Source organism: Hypomesus nipponensis, chromosome 15 (genome assembly GCF_054491055.1).
Source record: "Hypomesus nipponensis isolate SF chromosome 15, ASM5449105v1, whole genome shotgun sequence".
Classification (NCBI taxonomy): domain Eukaryota; kingdom Metazoa; phylum Chordata; class Actinopteri; order Osmeriformes; family Osmeridae; genus Hypomesus; species Hypomesus nipponensis.
In genome coordinates this window covers 6458775-6476830 of record NC_140375.1, presented here as the reverse complement: position 1 = coordinate 6476830, position 18056 = coordinate 6458775, and the positions used below count along the sequence as shown (strand labels likewise).

Here is an 18056-nt window from a genome sequence, read left to right as displayed (position 1 = left end):
GTATGTAGGTAAACTAGCAATAATAAGTTTCGAAATACTTTTGGATGAAAACGAGTTACCAGTTCTGACTCATGCTCCAGTTGCATGGCCATAAAAATATTTGATTTGACTTAGACCACATCCTAATGTAGTTCAAAATGGGGTTGATGTTTGTTAAGACGACCCAAAGGAAATTAGATTCGAGTCATCCATTATGTTCGAGTCACTTCAAACTGCCGATTTGAACAGGCCAAGATTAGACAGTGCAAAATGTCTGTGCTTTGGCAACCCCCTTCACACGCAGGAAGCATTCACAACCACATTTCCCCAGGTTTATAACACGCCGCTGCTTTTATTTCTTAATCATAATGTACACTCCCAAAAAGTCTCACAGTTAAAACATACAAATATTCAATTATAATTTCATCCGGGTAATCATTAAGTTGGTATATATGCAATATACAAATGCATGCCAACGAATCTTTTTATTTAATACCCCACACATTCTACTCATTTATACAAAATCCTCACACTTCACTTCCTGCCTTGTGTCCTCAACTGAGCTACTCCTACTGTTCTGTCTGGGGCTCATTATAACTACACAAACCACTCTGTCCTATATGTCAGTCCCACTCATTCTGCTCTTACTAACAAAGCAACAATGTAGCCTAAAAACTTGTAATAATTAGTCAATAAAAGTCTCATGTAACTCAAGTGAAATTTGTAAAAAGCTTGTGGTTTTAGGCATCCAATTTTCCTTGCCAAAAAAGAACAGTTTACCTCACATTTCTAACATTATGCTTGCATAACATGTACTGTACGCATCTTAAACGCTCAGTTTACTATGAGCTCATGTCAAGTCAAATAAAAGGCGGTATATTCGGACTCAATGTAAACTTTACAGAATGACAAGACTTTACAGCATGACCAGAGTATCTTTAGCCTCCTATTGATCAGTTATGGGTCCTGCAGTCCACATTTCCAGTGCGGTCTCTTCATTATAAAAAGTGTGTTTTGGCAAAGAAGATAGAGATGCTACCGTGCCTGGCTGAGGTATGGACAGACTGAAAACTATGATAACGTAGGCTACTGAGTTCTGTATTTAAGTATTAACAAAGTATGAATGAAGCTGGCAGCCCTAATCCACGTTTTAGGCTTCCTCTTGTTCCGTAAGCTTCTGCCGACAGTTGACTCCACCAGGAATCATCTTCTACACTGTGGTCTTGATAGGATGCAGGCACAGACCTGGGACAAACACTGCAAGTATTTGAGGTGCTTTTGATCTCCACTCCCGTTTGCACCTCCGGGACTGTTCCATTGGTTTCATTGCGCTTTGAGTAGAACTAAATCAAGTGCACCTCTCGGCAAAGCAGTAGTCTGTGGATATGAGCTATAGGCCGCAGGTCAGCAGGCAGAAGAAGAGGCAGGTGGAGCACAGTGGGAGGAGAGGAAGGGTCAGTAAGTAGTCAGTAAGATAACTTCAACCATAGCTATCCCTTAGCCGCTAGGCCCCATCTGCAGCCTCTCCTGCCTATGCTTGTCCAGCCACTGTAAGATCTGCTGCTTGAGCTCCTCGTTGGGCCTGATCTGGTCCATGGTGAGAGGGCTACGGTTGAAAGGGTCCGTCTGATCGCTGTGGAGCACAACACCATACGGTTTACTATTACAGCCAACACTGACAACACTGACAGCTGCCAATGATGTTTCCCCATTCTAACTTCACAGGAGGAGGGCTGACACTACATCCAGTTTCAAAAGGGGGAGACAAGGATCCAATTACCAAGGCAGGGAGACAGACAAAGGAGCTGAGCTCTGGTCTTCCCAGGGTAACAGGGCAGCTGGCTGAGGCAGAGAGAGACAGAGAGAATGGGTGTCTCACCTGAGCAGGTGTCTGGCGATGGTGGATCGGTCCACAGTCACGTTAGACGAGGGCAGCAAGACCGGGTCCAGCATCAGGGTGGACATGATGGGGTCCAGGAAGTCGTCTGGGGCGTCGGCGAATGTCTCCTCCTCCTGCTGCTGCCGGTCAGCATGAGACTGAGTAGGGGAGGGAGACAGACAGGTGGGTGGGGATGCAGATTAGAGAGACAGACAGGTAGGCACCGAGACAGATAGATGGGCAGAGACAGACATCATCACCATGGCAGCAGCTCCTACCTTGATCTTGTCAGCCAGGAGGCCGAAGCCTACGATCATCTCTCCGGGCTTGTTAATCTTCTTCAGGACGCGCACCGTCTGGGAGAACAGTATGGGGGAGTAGGAGCGGCCATCTTTAGGCACCGTGGCACAGAAGTTCTCCTCATCCCTGGGACATGACGAGGAATACAAGACGGCAGACAGGTTATGGAGAGCCAAGGAGTATGGGATACCTACTGTATCTGGAACAGCTGCAGGTGAGAGGACAAATGAGGGGTAGGGAGAACCAGTGTGTGTGGGTGAGTTGACATGTGTGAGAGAGTGCATGTTCGTGAGGGAGGATGTGAGTGAGTTTGTATTAGGAGAGAGAGTATGTGTGAGTCTGTGTGTGTGCGTGTGCGTGTGTGACTTTGTACGTGCTTAAGTGTGTTTGTAGAGCATGTACCCCAGGTTGAGGTAGATGGTGCAGATGTCAGAGACCAGTTGCTGGGGTTTGAAGTCAAACTCGCTGAAGTCCTTCACCTTCAGGGCCCCCATCTTTGGCCCCACCAGGTGCTGCAGGAAGTAGTTCAACATGGAGATGATCCTCTCAGCCAGGAATGGGTGAACGAAGATCCCCTTGATCTCTGGAGGGAGAGAGGGGGAGGAGAGATAAAGATGGATGAGTGAGAGCTCAGACACATCCTATTTCAACATCCTTTGAACACAACATTATCACAGCATCTTACATCCATAGCATACAATACTACAGGATTCCACAAAAATACTCTAACCACCCTGCTACAATGGGATTCCAACCCCAAGTCAGCTCAGCTGGTCTCCTTCAAGACTGGAAGGCTTTCTCTGGGTCTCTCTAAGCTCAGTAGGGTTCATCTTCTCGAGAGTTCCGTACCAGAGGTGAGGAAGGCCAGAGTCCCGATAGTCTCGTTTGACATGATGTTGTGGAAGCGTCCAAGCTGACCAAACATCTGCAGGCTGGACTCCTTTTCTTTCCTGGCGTCCGGCGCTAGGCCCTCCCACTCGCCACGGTCCCTCTCCAGCTGCAGCAGCTTGATCTTGCTCAGATACTGACAAGGACATAGGACGTGAACACAGACAGAGCTGAGGACCAATAACGGGGCAGCATTAGGAGTACTGACAGGGACGCAAACCAATCATTACAAGGTCAGCCCGGGTCTTGATGACAACATAACTCGGCCATGGCCTGGAAGAAGGGAAAAGCATGGTGTGTGTATGGGGAGGCGATGAATGGAGGGAGAGAGCTGGAGGAGTGGTTCTGACCTGTATGGCCTCGTCCAGAAGGAAGATGGCGTCGTTCATCAGCAGGTTGAGGTACCGGAGGAACAGAGGAGGGTTCATGGCCTCCAGGTTCTCAGACGCGTACACAGCCAGGCGCTGGAACACACACACACACACACACAGTTAGCACACTGGTGCATGACAGGGTGCATGCTCTGTTGACTTCCACAGGGTGCATGAGTACTAAGCCTATTCTAATAGTACTAAGTTCTATTGTGTTAGTGTTATTATGTGAGCATTATGTCAGCGTGTGGAGTTGTCTAACCTTGACGCTCTCTCGGTAGCTTTCCTTCTCCCACATGTACCGGAGGATGGGGTACATGGGTCTGCGGTAGTTGAACTTCTGCTCAAACTGGTGGGGGTCACCTGTGTGTGTGTGTGTATGTGTGTGGGGGGGGGGGGGGAGCGGGGACAAGAGAAGAAGTTTCATATGACTGTCCAGGTCTAGGAATACTTTCATACACTGCACTCTCTCAGTCTCTTTCTCTCTCTCACACACACACAGTTCCCCTGCCTCACCAGTGAACTCTATGTCCACGAACACAGAGATGAGTGCCTCGGCCAGGTTGGGGGCGTGGCGATAGGAGCAGAACACCCTTTCCCGCTGAAACATGATTGGCTGAGTCGTGCCTGGGGCCACGGGTTCCATGTGCGGCATCACAGCCTCCAGGACCTCTGCCAGCTTGGCCCGCAGATGAGGGTTCTTCATCCTGGAGGGAGAACAAGGGAACCAGGTGGAACAGAGAACATGGTTAACCTCAGTGGGAAGATGATGGGTTCTTCTCTCATTCTTTCTCCCTCTCTGTTTTGGCTCAGAGTCTACATCTGTTCTCTGATCTCTTTCCCTTTCTCCCTCCCATTCCTTCCCTCTCTTCCTGCCTTCCACCTCCTCACCTCTCTACGTTGCCCATGAAGACAGTGATGAAGTTAAGCACTTGCTCCAGGCTCTCAGCAGAAGACTCCAGGACTTCGTCAGCGAACCGGCGCAGAAAGATGAAGAAATCTCCCAGGTTCTCCGCAAAGAACTCTGAGGAACATGCAGAACAGAACCACCTTGGATTCAGAAACCTGGGCTGCGCAGACACAAGCCCTGTCAGACGCCCTGGGCAGGGCAGGAGGGATGGAGGAGACGAGAGACGAGGAAGACGGTTGGAGGAGACAGGAGGAAAGGGAGAAGGCTGGCAGAGAGACAGCGGAGAACAAGAGACGGAGGGGATGGGATGAAGAAGGAAAAAGAGACAACGGGAAAGAGAGAGAGGCAGAGAGAGAGAGAGAGAGAGTAGAGAGAGAAAGAGAGAGAGAGAAGGAAAGAGTAAAGAGAGAGAGAATGAGAGAGAGAGAGAAGGAAAGAGTAAAGAGAGAGAGAGGGAGAGAGAGAGAGAGAGAGAGAGAGAGAGAGAGAGAGAGAGAGAGAAAGAGAAAAAAAAAGCTAAAGATACCCACCAGGAACACAGCAGAGCATGTTATTGTTGAGTGGCAGCAGGGGGAAGTTGAGGGGCATGTGCTCCGGGCCCTGGTTGTCCAGGCCCAGCTGCACCAGCAGGGCAGCCGTGGAGGCCTGCAGGTTGAGGCAGCACTGCAGCATGGCGGGCTGCGTGGCGGCAGCCTTGGTGGACAGGTAGACCGTCATCAGGCGCTCAAACTGCTCCCGGAGCTGCTCCGTCACCGTGCCCCCCGCCAGCTGGGCCTCTCGCCACGTCCCCTGGAGGCGGTGAAGGGACTGGTTCATCTTCACCATCTGGTCGTGGAGCCTGGAGACACACACACACACGCCATGGAGTCAAAACGTTGTTGTAGGAACGTACACACGGGTATTCCAAAATGCGGAAGCCCAGGTGTGTGTTACCTGTGGAAGCCCAGGTGCAGGGTGAGCTGGGTGAGGATGAGGTTCTCCGTCAGCAGGCTGTAAGACTGGGCATACTCCACCGGCTGCTGGGGCAGAGCAGGGATCAAACAGGTCTCCTTATCTAGACCTGGAGTAGACCACACACACACACACACACAAGTCTTAGAGCCAGCGAGATTGCTTTACACACTCAAAACTCTCACCACACCCACAAGTGCATTCAACACTAACACACACACACACACACACACACTTACCCCGGGCATGTACATTGCGGTTGCGTCTCTCCTCCTCGCTGAGCTCTTTCAGGGCGCAGTAGCTGGGGTTAAAGGTCAACAGTTTGGGCGAGCGCGGCCGACAGAAGGGCTGGCAAAGCTTCAGGAGGGCGGCGCCTAAGTTCAGGAAGAAGGCGTCAGAGGCGTACATCTGGAAGAAGATCTCCGGCATCTGATTGGCCCAGATCTTGGTGCGTCCGGCATTGGCCTGGAGACAGCCGCCCAACCAGGAGAGAAGGAGGTGTCGCGTCTCCCCAGAGCGCTGGAGCAGGTTCTTCAGGATCTGGTGCAGCTTGTCATGGAACTGACCCATGAACTGGAACACAGGACAGGAGTTCCAGGGCAGGGACAGAGGGTCAGAGGTCAGGGGTCAGTCACTAGACCAAATACATTCTTGCTTTTTCAAGATTTCCTGGACTTTCATTGTAATTGCAATTATTTTGACCAACAGACTACAACGTCTTGAAAGCTCAGCCCAGCAGACAGAACAAACAAGGCCAACAGAGAACATACCAGAGGACAGGAACCTCACCTGCTGTATGTTGGCCTCCTGCACCTTCATCTCCTGGGGGCTGGAGCTGGAGGGGTTGAGGAAGTACCCGTGTCCCTCCACCACCCCGGGGGTCTTCAGCAGGCACGACACGCTCAGCACCGCCCCCAGCAGGGTCTTCTGGTACTGCAGCCCGTTGCTGGGATCCTTAGGCTGGATGTACTCCACCAGGACCTGAGAAGGAGAAGGGAGAGAAAAAGGTGGGTGGGAGTGGGAAGGCGGGAGGGGTGAAGGAGAGAGGAAAAGAGAGTGGAAGAAAGAAGGGAAGGAGAGAAGGAGAGTGGTAAGGAAGGAGGAGTTAAGGGGGAAGGAGAGAGACAGAAAAGAGGGCAGTGGAATGGAGAGATGAATGTGGAGAATGGAGGGAGGTAAAACAGTTTAGGTGAAAAGGTCAGTTAAAGTGAGATGAAAATTGCTAACAGCTCCTCTGAGGACAGAGGCTATATATCCACACAAGTAACCACTGTGTGTAGACTGAATGCCTTGAACCACATCTTCCAGCATAGTTTGGTGTGTACAAGCAATATCAACATACAAGTTCATATAAAAGTGTGTGTGTGTGTGTGTGTGTGTTGGCCTCTCCCTGTGAGGAGTTTAGTACGTTATGACAATCAGAGTTAATACAACATTTAAAAAAAGTATCTGTGTAGTGAGCATCTGACAGACTTAATTAAAAAATCGGCTGTGTGCAGCAAACTCTTCCCTGGGGTGGGGGCTGACCTTGGCGATGTCCTTCTGGTGGCTGAAGTAGAGCAGGATGTCCAGGTAGGAGTAGAACAGAGGCTGGCACAGGTCCAGCTCCTTCAGCCTCCCCTGGAAGATGTCCAGCACAGGCACCACCACCTCCGCAAACGTACGCACCTCCTGGTCTGCCAGCAGGCCGACTATCACCTCCTCCACAAACTCCACCACCTCCTCTGGTTCTGGGACAGAACACACACACACACACACAGATAATTTTACCAGTCAGGAGAGGAGGGGAGAGAGGAGAAGAGGAAGAGGAGTGAAGAGGAGAGAGTACGAGGGGAGAGAGGAGGGACGAGCAGGAGGAGAGAGAGAGAGAACCTACGCGCCCTGCGGACGCCCTCCAACAGCAGGTCCAGCAGCTGCTCATAGATGTTCTGACTGACGTACATCTCCGGCGTGAGGAGGACCGTGCGCGCGTTGGACACGGCTAGGTTCTTACAGCGCACCGCATTGGGCAGCATCTTCTCTGGTACCTTGGTCACCTGGAACAAGGAGGACAGGAACAGGGATGAGCTGAGGAGAGTGTGTGTGTGCGTGTGTGTGGGTGTGCGTGTGTTTAACTGTGTGTGCCCCACCTCTTCCTTGGCCCTCTGGTAGCAGGCGAAGAGGTAGGGAATGGCAGACTTCTCTCCGGCGTCGCGGTCAGCTGACAGGTTGACCGTGCTGCAGGACGTCATGTAGATCAGGTTGTTCCCTGGCTCCAGCAGCAGCAGGCGGTTAAACAGAGCCTGGAGGGGGGGAGGGGCAGCAGGGGGGGGTGGTCACAGATAGCTAGGACAGGTACCACATCATCTCCACTTCACTGTGTTGCAGTCTGCCGATTACACAATGAGAAGTGATGAGGGAAGGAGCGAGCGTGACAGAGCAACTGAGAAAGAGAGAGAGAGAGGGGGGAAGAGATCAAAACAAAGAATGGAGAGAGAGAGCCAGAGAGCTAGTGAGAGAGGGAGACAGAGAGAGAGAGAGAGAGAGAGAGAGAGAGGTTTGTGGAGTGCATGAGGGCATGTGTACCTGCTCTATGTTGTCCATGTCCAGCCAGTCCTGTCCGTCCAGGTCGGCAGCCATCTCCTCCAGGTACACACAGCGGGGGGGGATGCCGTTCCCCCCTCTCAGACTGGGGTCACCTGGGGGAGGGGGGGGGGGGGCAGCTGCTTACAGCAGGAAGCTCAACCAACAGTTCGCACAAAGACACAACAAGCTCAACGGAACTATGAATCAATAACAACATCAAATATGTCATTATCATGACCTGTGTCACCTGAAACTGAAAGAGGAACACAAATATATAAAAGACATTGAAAGAACCGATGATTTTGTTTACTTCTCAAGCCCTCAACAATACAGCAAGTGTACAGGAAGCTGCCACATGAAGACGTCATGATCAGCCCTGCCCTGATGGGCTGCCAGTGAGTTCTGGGTTAGCAGCAAACAAAACAAGAACTCATCTGTGATGAGGATCTCCAGGACAGCAGTAGCTCTGCGCATCATAATCACCATCATCACTATCTATCATCCATCTGCTGGGCAAGGCTGGCTGACTCATCCAGGGCCGGCAGCAGACTGAAATCAGGTCGCACTCTACACTACGGTGAGGCTTAGCTTGAGGTAGATACCAGTAAGCTACCCTAATCTATATCACCCGCTCTTCCCGTCACTGCCAGAGATGATGTGGTGGAGGACGAGAGGGGGAGGTGGGCAGGGCTCTGGGAGCAGTGAGGATGAGCTCCTGATGACATCAACTCTGAGTCAGAGGCTTGATGTCCTCTAGCTCCGTCAATCACTCTCTCTTCCCTCCATCAGAGGGGCGGGGTGAGGGGAGCTGGCAGGAGGAGGAGGAGGAGGAGGGGGGGGGGACTCTCTTGGGCCCAACACAAGGCTTCACCCCTTTCCTCTCCTCTCCTGTCCATTATCTCCCCCTCGCCCTCCTCTTATCTTCTGTCCCCTTTTCTTGCATTACTTTTGTACATTATAATCATTTAAGCAGGAGCTTTTCTCTTAAGCAAAACACAAAGGAGAGAGGGAGCGAGCGTGACTCCTCATCTCCCCACGCCCCTCCTTCATCCCACCCCTCCTCTTCTTCTCTCTCCATTTCTCTTCCTCTTACCCCTCCACCTCTTCCCCTCCCTAACCCCCTTTTCCACCCTTCCTCAGTTCATCTCTCCGACACTAATCTATTCCAGCAGACTAATAGAGAACAGGAGGCCGCGAGGGGCTGTCCATCAGCCTACAAGAGGACAACAGGGGCTTGTTAGTGGTGATGAATAATCACTGTTCAAGTTGCACAGGTGTGTGTGTGTGTGTGTGCCCCTCAGTGGGTCGACCAAAGCAGTCTGAGCAGGAGTGATGCAAGCCGTTACTCCTGCCTGTCACTGGCCCTGAGAAACGACACAGGAAGTCTATTGTGTAGGGCTGCATGGCTTGCATGAGCTTTGAGTGTGCTCAGAGACACATCTTTAGAGACCCCATGCCTCCACCCTGACAGAAGTGAGCGTGTCTCCCCGGAGAACACAACACAGGGACTTCCACCTCGTTGCAAGCTCCTCTGCTGGAGCGGTGACTCACTGTTGTCGAGGGTGATGAGGAAGATCCTCTGGATCATGTGATTGATGTTGAGCTGCTCGCAGAGTTCCTGCCGCGAGCGGAAGGACCGGCTGATCTCCGCCACCGAGTCATCGTTGTCCTCGATGCTGTCGCTCACAGAGTTCTCCGACTCTGAATGGCTCTCCCCCGAGTCTTCCGCTGTAACAAAGGAAGACGATTATCAGAATAAGCCATTCAGGGTACTATGATGTCAGCCAACGCAAATGATATCTGCTGGCTGACATCATAGTAAGGAAAGATCTGAACAATGTATCTGTGTGTATACTGTACTGTATATTTAGACAATGTTATTGGGTTTTTATATTATAATAATAATAATATGAATATAATAATATAATATTATTTTTAAATGTATTCATTAAGCAGATGCTTGACTTATCCAACTACTGAGCTATCCCTATCCCGGGACCATCAGGGCTGCTGCTCTATGACTTACAGGGTTCTGCATGCTGCTGGGGAGTTTGGCCCGACGCAAACTGCTTGGCATCGGCCAGGGAGCTGAAGAGAGCAGCGAAGGGGTTCCGGGAGATATTCTGATTGTTGTTTCCCTGGTCAGTCATCTCACTGGAGCTCCAGCCACTCACCCCATCCACAGGGACTACTGAGTCACACCCGTCTGTATTGGTCTGCACCGGCCTGTATACACACGCAGCACGCACGCCTCAGACATCACTAGTAACAACAGGTTGAGAACCCTTCTCTACTAAGATGTGCACGCTTGACAGACAACTACACTGGCGGTACTTTATCACCGGTTCGTTGACACCATTAGACGAACAGAAATGGGCGTTACTGGATTTTATCTGCCTTAAGTAAAGCTAGTTGGCTAAAATGGAGCTGGGAAGTATTGCAGTAATCATTGTAGTTCCTTAAAACAATTAGTAACATTAAAATTAGGTGATTGTTGGGTTAACGGGTAACATAGCAGGCATTCGTGACAGCTGTCAGATCGTTCTAGCTTACTGTAGCTAACTACCCAACGTGTTAGCTACCTGGCTACGTAGTTCTAGCTATCTTACTAAGCTGACGTTAGCTAAAATGTGTCCCACAAACTAAGGCCAACTCGATGTGCTAACTTGTCATCAATGAATAAAATCCATGAATATGCATTTGTCATTGCATAAAAAAGAGGATGACAATCTTAGCTAACTAAGTCCGAAAGTTATCGGGTTTAAATTGACACATTAGCTAGCTAGCTAACACGTCTAGTATGCCAGGAAGCAGCCATTAGCGAAAGCTATCTAGCCAGGTACTTGTCTGCCTAAACTAGCTAGTGCTAGCTAGCTGGGTACTTATATGTGACTTGGACATTACGTATTTTCTATCAGTTTACGTTACTGTATTGCATACACTAATAGCTCAGAATATATCAATTCAACAACAAGCATGTTGTCATACCTGGTTGTTGGATATTTTCAGGTTAGTTTCAGAACTGCTGCCCTGCGAAATCCTCGTAGCTAGGCTCACAGTAAACACAGATGGGTCAACGTCATCAGTAGACGACAGGAGCCGTTCCTCTGCCTATGGCTTCTGCTCGGCTCCTCAAGTTCCCATAAACCCTAACCCAAAATGTGACAAATACAAGGACCCCATGTGAATTAAAATGTATTTTTAATACAACCATGGAAGAATATAATTTAGAAAGATGACACAAATAACGTATACAAAATCATATCACACAACATTAGATATTTCCCTTTAAAATCACATTATAGGGCAAATTTGTATTCAGTTGCATGGCTTTTGAAATGATGCATATCCATAACCATGAATGGCCTTGGTAAATCAGTGCGAAGATTAAACAATTATCAAAAATCAAAAATCCTTAAAACCATGTCAGTGCTCACTCATGTTACCACATCCCAGACTCCTGAGACACAAATAATTATAAACAATGTATAAACGGCTTGGGTCAAATTAGGTCTAAACTATTATTTAGCAGCACACAGTAGGCAGTTTCCAAAGAAGAATAGATGAAGAGAGGAGGAGGAGGGATGGACAGGAAAACAGTGTCAGACACTACAGCCACTAAGTGTTTTCACCACCCAGTCTCTCTCCAGTGAAGTTGTACTGAGAGGTTGGCATACATGGATCAAGTCCACCCTTCCTGTAAGTTATACATCTAATGTAAGTCTTCAGTGTGAAATTGGTTGCTGCCTTGATATCTTGATACATTTGGTCCAATGATGGATGATGCTAGGGTGTTCACCATGACGATGATAATTAAGGTGAAGTTGCTTCTTAACATCCAATCATAAGGAAGCAATGGTGATTTTCTCAGAATTCTCTTTTACCTGCAACAATTGACAGATAAGAAAGATTGTTCAGAAACCAAAAGTAAGCTTTGGAAGAGTGTGTGTGTGTGAGAGAGAAATACAGTGACTGTGTGTTGTGTGAGAGAGATAGAAAGAGAAAGTGTGTGTGTGCACGTGTACTTGTACTTGTGTTTCTGTGTGTGTGAGAGAGAAAGAGAGTGTATGGATGTGTGTGAGAAAATGTGCACCTGTGTTTGTCTATCTGTTTATGTGTGCGTGGGTATGTGTGTGTTTGTTTGTGTCTGCATGTGTGCGTTCTACCTGAGCACTGTGAATGATGAGGCCAGCTGTGATAGGCAGACCAGTCCTCTTGAGCTGCTCGTACCCTGACCTCTCCACCACCAGCATCCGGAGAGACGAGTCACTGTGCTTTATCATCAGCACCACCTCCTTGAAATACTCTTCCTCCACATTCTGTCCATTTACCTCCACCAGCACGTCCCCTTCCCACAGCCCAGCACGCTGTCCAGAGCTCCCTGGTACCACCTACAGGACAGACATGAAACTGCAGCCAAACATCCCAACCTCATTTACACACCGGCAACTACAGGAATGAGGGAGTAAACAGAAGCTGGTCGGTATGGAGAGTTGTTGACTTTAGACTTGACGGAGGATAACTATTTAAGCATTACTACCAAAATGGGAGTAAGGTGGCTGAGCGGTTAGGGAATCAGGCTAGTAATCTGAAGGTTGCCAGTTCAATTGCCGGCCATGTCAAATGATGTTGTGTCCTTGGGCAAGGCACTTCACCCTACTTGCCTCGGTGGAATGTCCCTGTACTTACTGGAAGTCGCTCTGGATGAGAGCGTCTGCTAAATGACTAGATGTAAAATTATTCTGACATTATTAGGCACACTTAGAAACTGGATTTTGCCATTTCTGCATGTCTCTTTCTCTCGCGCTGTCGCGCTCGCCCTCGCACTGTTTCGCACTGTCTCACACTAGATAAGGTTTAGGAAGGGCTGGAGCAGTACCTGGCTAATGAAGGTGCCTGGCTCATGCTGGACACAGCCCAGGTGGAACCCGAACCCTGACTCTTCTCTCTGTAGGACGCAGAGTCTGGGGCAGGGCAGAGATGCATTGTGGGCCGGTGCACAATGCCCGTTGAGCAGCTGAGAGCAGCGGGATGCCGACCTCTGAAGCCCCTGCTTCCCAGGAGAGACCTGGTCCTCGTGGAACAGCAGGGGAGGAAGGCCCAGCTGACGGAAGACAGGAAACACATGAGGTCATATTTATCTCTTTGTTTATAGAACCAGGAGATGTGTGAAGGCACTACTGCACATGTTACTAACATGAACTTTTACTGTTCTGAACAGTCGTTGATAATGCACTAATATTTGTATGTTGCTTTGGATAGAAAGCCTCTGCTCAATGACCCCCCTCAGACACCAGAGTGTGAAGGTCTCTCCAGCCCTCACCTGATTGGAAGTATATTCAGCTCTCACCTGGGTGTAGAACTGTCGACCCTTCAGTGATATGGAGGTGAGGCTGACCCTCGGGCTGCTCTTCCTGATCCTGCGCACGATGTCCTCGTGCTCCAGGCACTCTGATGGCGTTCCGTTGACCGCCAGCAGCAGCTGGCCGTCCTGCATCCCCGCCTCCTCCGCCGGGCTCCCTGCATCCACCTCACGCAGGAAATGGACTGGGGCCAGTTGCCAACACACAGTCAACAGTTAGTTGTGTTTGTGTGTCTGAGTGTGCGTGTGTGAGTGATAGGCAGAAATTATTTTCCATGGTATTACCACCTTGAGGTCTCAACCCACACAATAAAAAAACGGTCACTTAGCATACCAGAGTTAATAGTAAACATTCTACGTAAGACCGAGTGAAAGTCCATTGTAATCATTCACTCAGAATGTGGGTTCTGGGAACCAGGATCAGGCTGTATGAGTGTGTGTGCGTGTGTGTATATGAGGAAAAGAGTGACTGTGTGTGAGAGAGAATGAGAGTGGGTGTGAAGTGTAGAGTGTAAAGGGGGGGAGTCAGGTGGCTCAACGGTGAGGGAATCGGGCTCGTAATCTGAAGGTTGCAGGATCGAATCCCCGCCGTGCCAAATGACGTTGTGTCCTTGGGCAAGGCACTTCACCCTACTTGCCTCGGGGGGAATGTCCCTGTACTGACTGTAAGTCGCTCTGGATAAGAGCGTCCGCTAAATGACTAAATGTAAATGTAAATGTAAATGTAAAGTGTGTGGGCCTGCTTGTGTGTGTGCGGGCCAGTGTGTGGGCAGGCCAGTGTGTGTGTGTACAGACTCTCACCGATACGTCCTGAAGGCAGCCTCTCCTGGCGCAGCAGGAAGCCGTAGCCGTCGGCCCCCATGGTCAGGTGGATGGTCCTGGGTCTGTGAGGCAGGTGGTGGGGCTCCGCCAGACAGGGCTGGACGGCCAGCTTCCGTCTGGCGTAGCTGGACTCACTCTCTGCATCGATCACCAGCAACGTCACAGAGTCACTGCCTCTCTTCACCTGAAGGAGGAAAACATGGAGAATAAGGAAATATGGATGAACTCATCTGCAGGCATCAATAGTTAACGACTTGCGGAATAGACTGTTTTGTCATTTGTTAAATAGTAAAAGCATAAAATGCATACAGTAGGTTCTGAAGACTATAACAGGCCTAAATCAGAAAGGTGTAAAACACGTACTAGTAGTTTAAATAGTAATGAGTAATCTAACATGGTGGGCATCCTGACATAGCTGTGTCTGAACCCTCTCGTATATTTATCCACCAATTTTTACTCTTGACACACTTAAGGTTGGAGGGACCAAATGCATATAGCTCATTTATGATGAGGTTAAGTCTGAGGGTCGTACCATTCTGTTGAGGGCGGAGTGTGTGAGAGTGGATACCATGGCGCCGTTGATCCACACCAGCCTGTCTCCGCTGTGGACACCTGCCCTCTCCGACGGCCCATTGCTCGTTGGGCTTAGCATATACCTGCCTCTCTGGCCTGCGACACCCACAGGGTCAAGGGTCATAAGGGGCCAGCCAGAACATCAGTGGTCTTCCACCCAGGGGGCTCATTTATAAAAGTTTGGTAAAATACAGAAAGTGCGTCCGCACAAAAATATTTTGATTTATAAAACATTGTGCGGTTTCCCATTTCTAGTTTTGTGAATACGCATGGGTCAAAGTATGTGTGGAGAACCGCATTTTCTCAGATTACGTTTTCTTTTTTCGGAATCCCAAAGTTTGTGTTGGAAATGGCGTGCACATTCTTTTGTGTGTACATAAAGTTTATAAACGAGGCCCCTGGTCCTCAGGGCCCTCTGTCCTGAATATTGTGGATGTTTTCCTGCTCCAACACACCTGATTCAAATGAATTGTCGTTATCTGGCTTCTGCAGGATATGATAGCTTGATAACTACCCATTAGTTTGAATCAGGTGTGTGGCAGCAGGGAAACATCGAATACATACAGGACAGTGGGACACTCGATTTCTGTCAGAGTTCAGATGGAGAACCAGCTGTTACCTTCTATAGGGGTGAGGCTGATGCCCAGGCCCAGGACAGGGTCTCTGGTGACATGGCAGAGTCTGGGTCTGGAACAACCCTCCCCTCGGTGCTCCCTGGCCAGAGCCTGCAGATCCAGCCCCCTGGACACAGCCTCTTCGTACTCCTCTTCCTTCAGAACAAGCAGGACCAGCTGCAAACCGCAAAACTCGACCTTCTGGATCACCTGGCAACCCAAACCAGAGGAGTGAGATCCTCCCCTCCCCTCCAGTGCTCCAATGACTCTGTTCTGGGCGCCTCCTTCCATCCTATGGACGCCAATCTGATTGTCACCTGTGGGAAGAACCACTTCTCATTCACATCCTCACCTTGAAAAACTCCATGTTTTCTACAAACTCCTCGTTGACCTCCAGCAGTCTGTCTCCGTCCCTGAGGCCGCTCATCCCTGCGGGGCTCCAGGGCCCCACTTGCCGGACTATATACCCCCTCCGGTCCCTCTCCACCCTCAGGCAGAACCCAAAACTCTGGCCCTCCTGACGGCTCAGCTGGCATAACCGAGGCACCGGGGTCCGGTCTGGCTCTGAGGAGGAAGGAAGACATGGTCTGACACATTGGACTGGACCACTGGACAGGACTAGAGAAGACTAGACCGGACTGAACGGAAATGGACTAGACTAGACTAGACTCGACTAGACTACCCTGAACAATTCTAGACGAGACTGGACTGAACTATTCTAGACTGGACTATTGTAGAATAGACTAGACTGGCTTGGTGGTGGAGATGCTATCAAAGACAAGCAGTCTATCCGTGGCCATCCTTGAGTCCTCGTCATGCCAGTTCAGCATACCTGGATCATCAGATATAACCAGTGCTGGGTTGTCTATGCCCTCCTTAGGGTTAAAGGTGAATCTACAGAGAGGAAAAGGTAAAACAGGAATTAGTTAGGCTTAGTTTCATGAATGACAACATTATGTTTGGCTTCACCTGAAGAGATTAGATAGATCGTGTTTGCTGTTGTGTAGATAGTTTCCCTTCAGGGCCCATGGAAACAAGATGAGGATGTTGACAGAGCTTACCGCGGAAACTCCATGTCATTGTCCACACCTGTAAGGATAACAGATGCAGTCAGACATAACTACTGGGGTTACAACCACATCCACCTTCCTCCCTCCGATTGCCTCTCCGAACTGGACATGACCATCGCTTCCTGTTTTTCCCTCCTCCTCCTCCTCCTCCTCCTCCTCCTCCTCCTCCTCCTCCTCCTCCTCCTCCTCCTCCTCCTCCTCCTCCTCTTTGTCTTTGTCCTCCTCCTTTTCTTCCGTTACCTCATCAGCAGGCTGACCTGGTCAGTCTGATCAATCATCTCTCTTTTTAGCAACAGAGGAATGTCCGTCAGGCTGCAAGGACGTCACAGGAGACCCTGCCGAGGGACCCGTTAGCCCCTCCTCCCCTCACCCTTCACCTTGCCCTGGTGTGCTAAGGTCAGCCTTGTATTTCCTGCTCCGCTCACTGTAATGCACCGACGCACGGAATAGAACGCTGGCAGAGCACAGATCACCAATACAACTAGACTCCCAAGAAAAACACAAAACACTACCTGCAAAGATCCACGCTGCTACTGTTCCATGTGTTCCACATGTCACCCTCTGGTTGAGACACCGGGCTTCATGTGTCCTGTTGTAATATCCCATCAGACTAGGCTAAACTTTAGCTTGTAGCAGGGAAGGGACTCGCAGCATGCCTGGATGGTTTCAGGCATTTCTCATTTGTGTATAGAATTCCTCCCCTCCTTCCCAGCTCAATTGTACACACACACGCACCCACCACACACAGACACAAATAACACCACACACACACACACACACACACACACACACACACACCCTACACGGCAGGAACAGGTCCGCAGAGAAGGCGAGGCTGTCATTCTGTAAAAGTAAATATCTTCCAGCTCATGTTTCCTGGTATCTGCTGACTGACGCTTTTCTGCAGGAACAGAAGCTTCTATCTCAGGTTCTAGATAGGTGGAGAAATCCACCCTGCTCAGCACTGATGGTACTGTGAGATTCTGAGACAGCACAGGGTTGGGTCCTGAGAACTAAGTGGCACGAATGAGTCCAGAACTAGATTGTTACAGTGAACATTTCATCACATCCACCTCTCATTATCAGCCTTTACCTCAGAGCAGCAGAGCCAGTGTTGACACTTGATGTCCTGACAAAACCCCAGCCTCATAACGATGACCACAGATGAAGGCTACATATCAACTCCATATTAGTCGTACCCTGATCAAACCCATAACCATACTGTCTCTGACTATCCTCTGCTTAAAGTGTGAAACAAATCCTTTCTGAACTGAGTTAACTCAGTCTTCTGTGTAAACAAATCAAATACTTGTCCTGCCTTTATGTCTTCAACCATTGCTGTTAACAGTATGTGGTGTCATTAAAAACACATACACACTCTTAACACACACACATACCGTGAATACACACACACACACACCATGAATACACACATACTGGAGACATTGGGATCCTTACCTCCAATGTACTTCATGGTGCTGGTGCCCTGGCTGTCTGTCTGGTAATGGTTAGAAGAATGTTGTGTTGGGTTGTGCGAGGTGCAAGGTGCACAGGAGAGAAGGGGCATAAAGACTGTTAAGCAATGACCTGAGATGGTAGTCTCAACTCTCTTTCTTTACTTCCCTCCTAGTGGACTGGGCCTGGGTTTAATGTTTAATCTGGCCTAGCTGAATGACGAAGACTAACTGAGACTAGGAGTGGGTGTGTGTTTATGTGCTTGTTGCATGCGTGCTTACGTGTGTGTGGGCAGGTGTTTAGAATCCATCACAACA

At 49.6% G+C, this 18056-nt stretch overlaps 2 protein-coding genes across 2 annotated transcripts; both read right to left on the bottom strand.

Moving 5' to 3' along the window:
- Window positions 1-307: 307 nt before the first annotated feature.
- ube4a (ubiquitination factor E4A (UFD2 homolog, yeast)) lies at window positions 308-10950 on the bottom strand. Its single transcript, XM_084674921.1, has 20 exons — window positions 10832-10950; window positions 9870-10069; window positions 9395-9571; window positions 7844-7956; window positions 7408-7560; window positions 7155-7314; window positions 6806-7008; window positions 6068-6259; window positions 5518-5851; window positions 5261-5387; window positions 4858-5165; window positions 4309-4441; window positions 3934-4124; window positions 3680-3780; window positions 3397-3510; window positions 3008-3182; window positions 2561-2741; window positions 2137-2284; window positions 1859-2016; window positions 308-1612 (listed from the first exon to the last, which is right to left on the bottom strand). Exons 2-20 carry the CDS (start codon window positions 9991-9993, stop codon window positions 1477-1479), a joined length of 3228 nt encoding a protein of 1075 aa, XP_084531047.1. The 5' UTR covers window positions 9994-10069; window positions 10832-10950; the 3' UTR covers window positions 308-1476.
- A 77-nt stretch (window positions 10951-11027) lies between these two features.
- Window positions 11028-17834, bottom strand: nherf4a (NHERF family PDZ scaffold protein 4a). Its single transcript, XM_084674576.1, has 11 exons — window positions 17743-17834; window positions 16276-16303; window positions 16047-16108; window positions 15567-15778; window positions 15220-15424; window positions 14560-14696; window positions 14007-14211; window positions 13194-13390; window positions 12723-12947; window positions 12010-12234; window positions 11028-11727 (listed from the first exon to the last, which is right to left on the bottom strand). Exons 1-11 carry the CDS (start codon window positions 17756-17758, stop codon window positions 11686-11688), a joined length of 1554 nt encoding a protein of 517 aa, XP_084530702.1. The 5' UTR covers window positions 17759-17834; the 3' UTR covers window positions 11028-11685.
- Window positions 17835-18056: the final 222 nt, after the last annotated feature.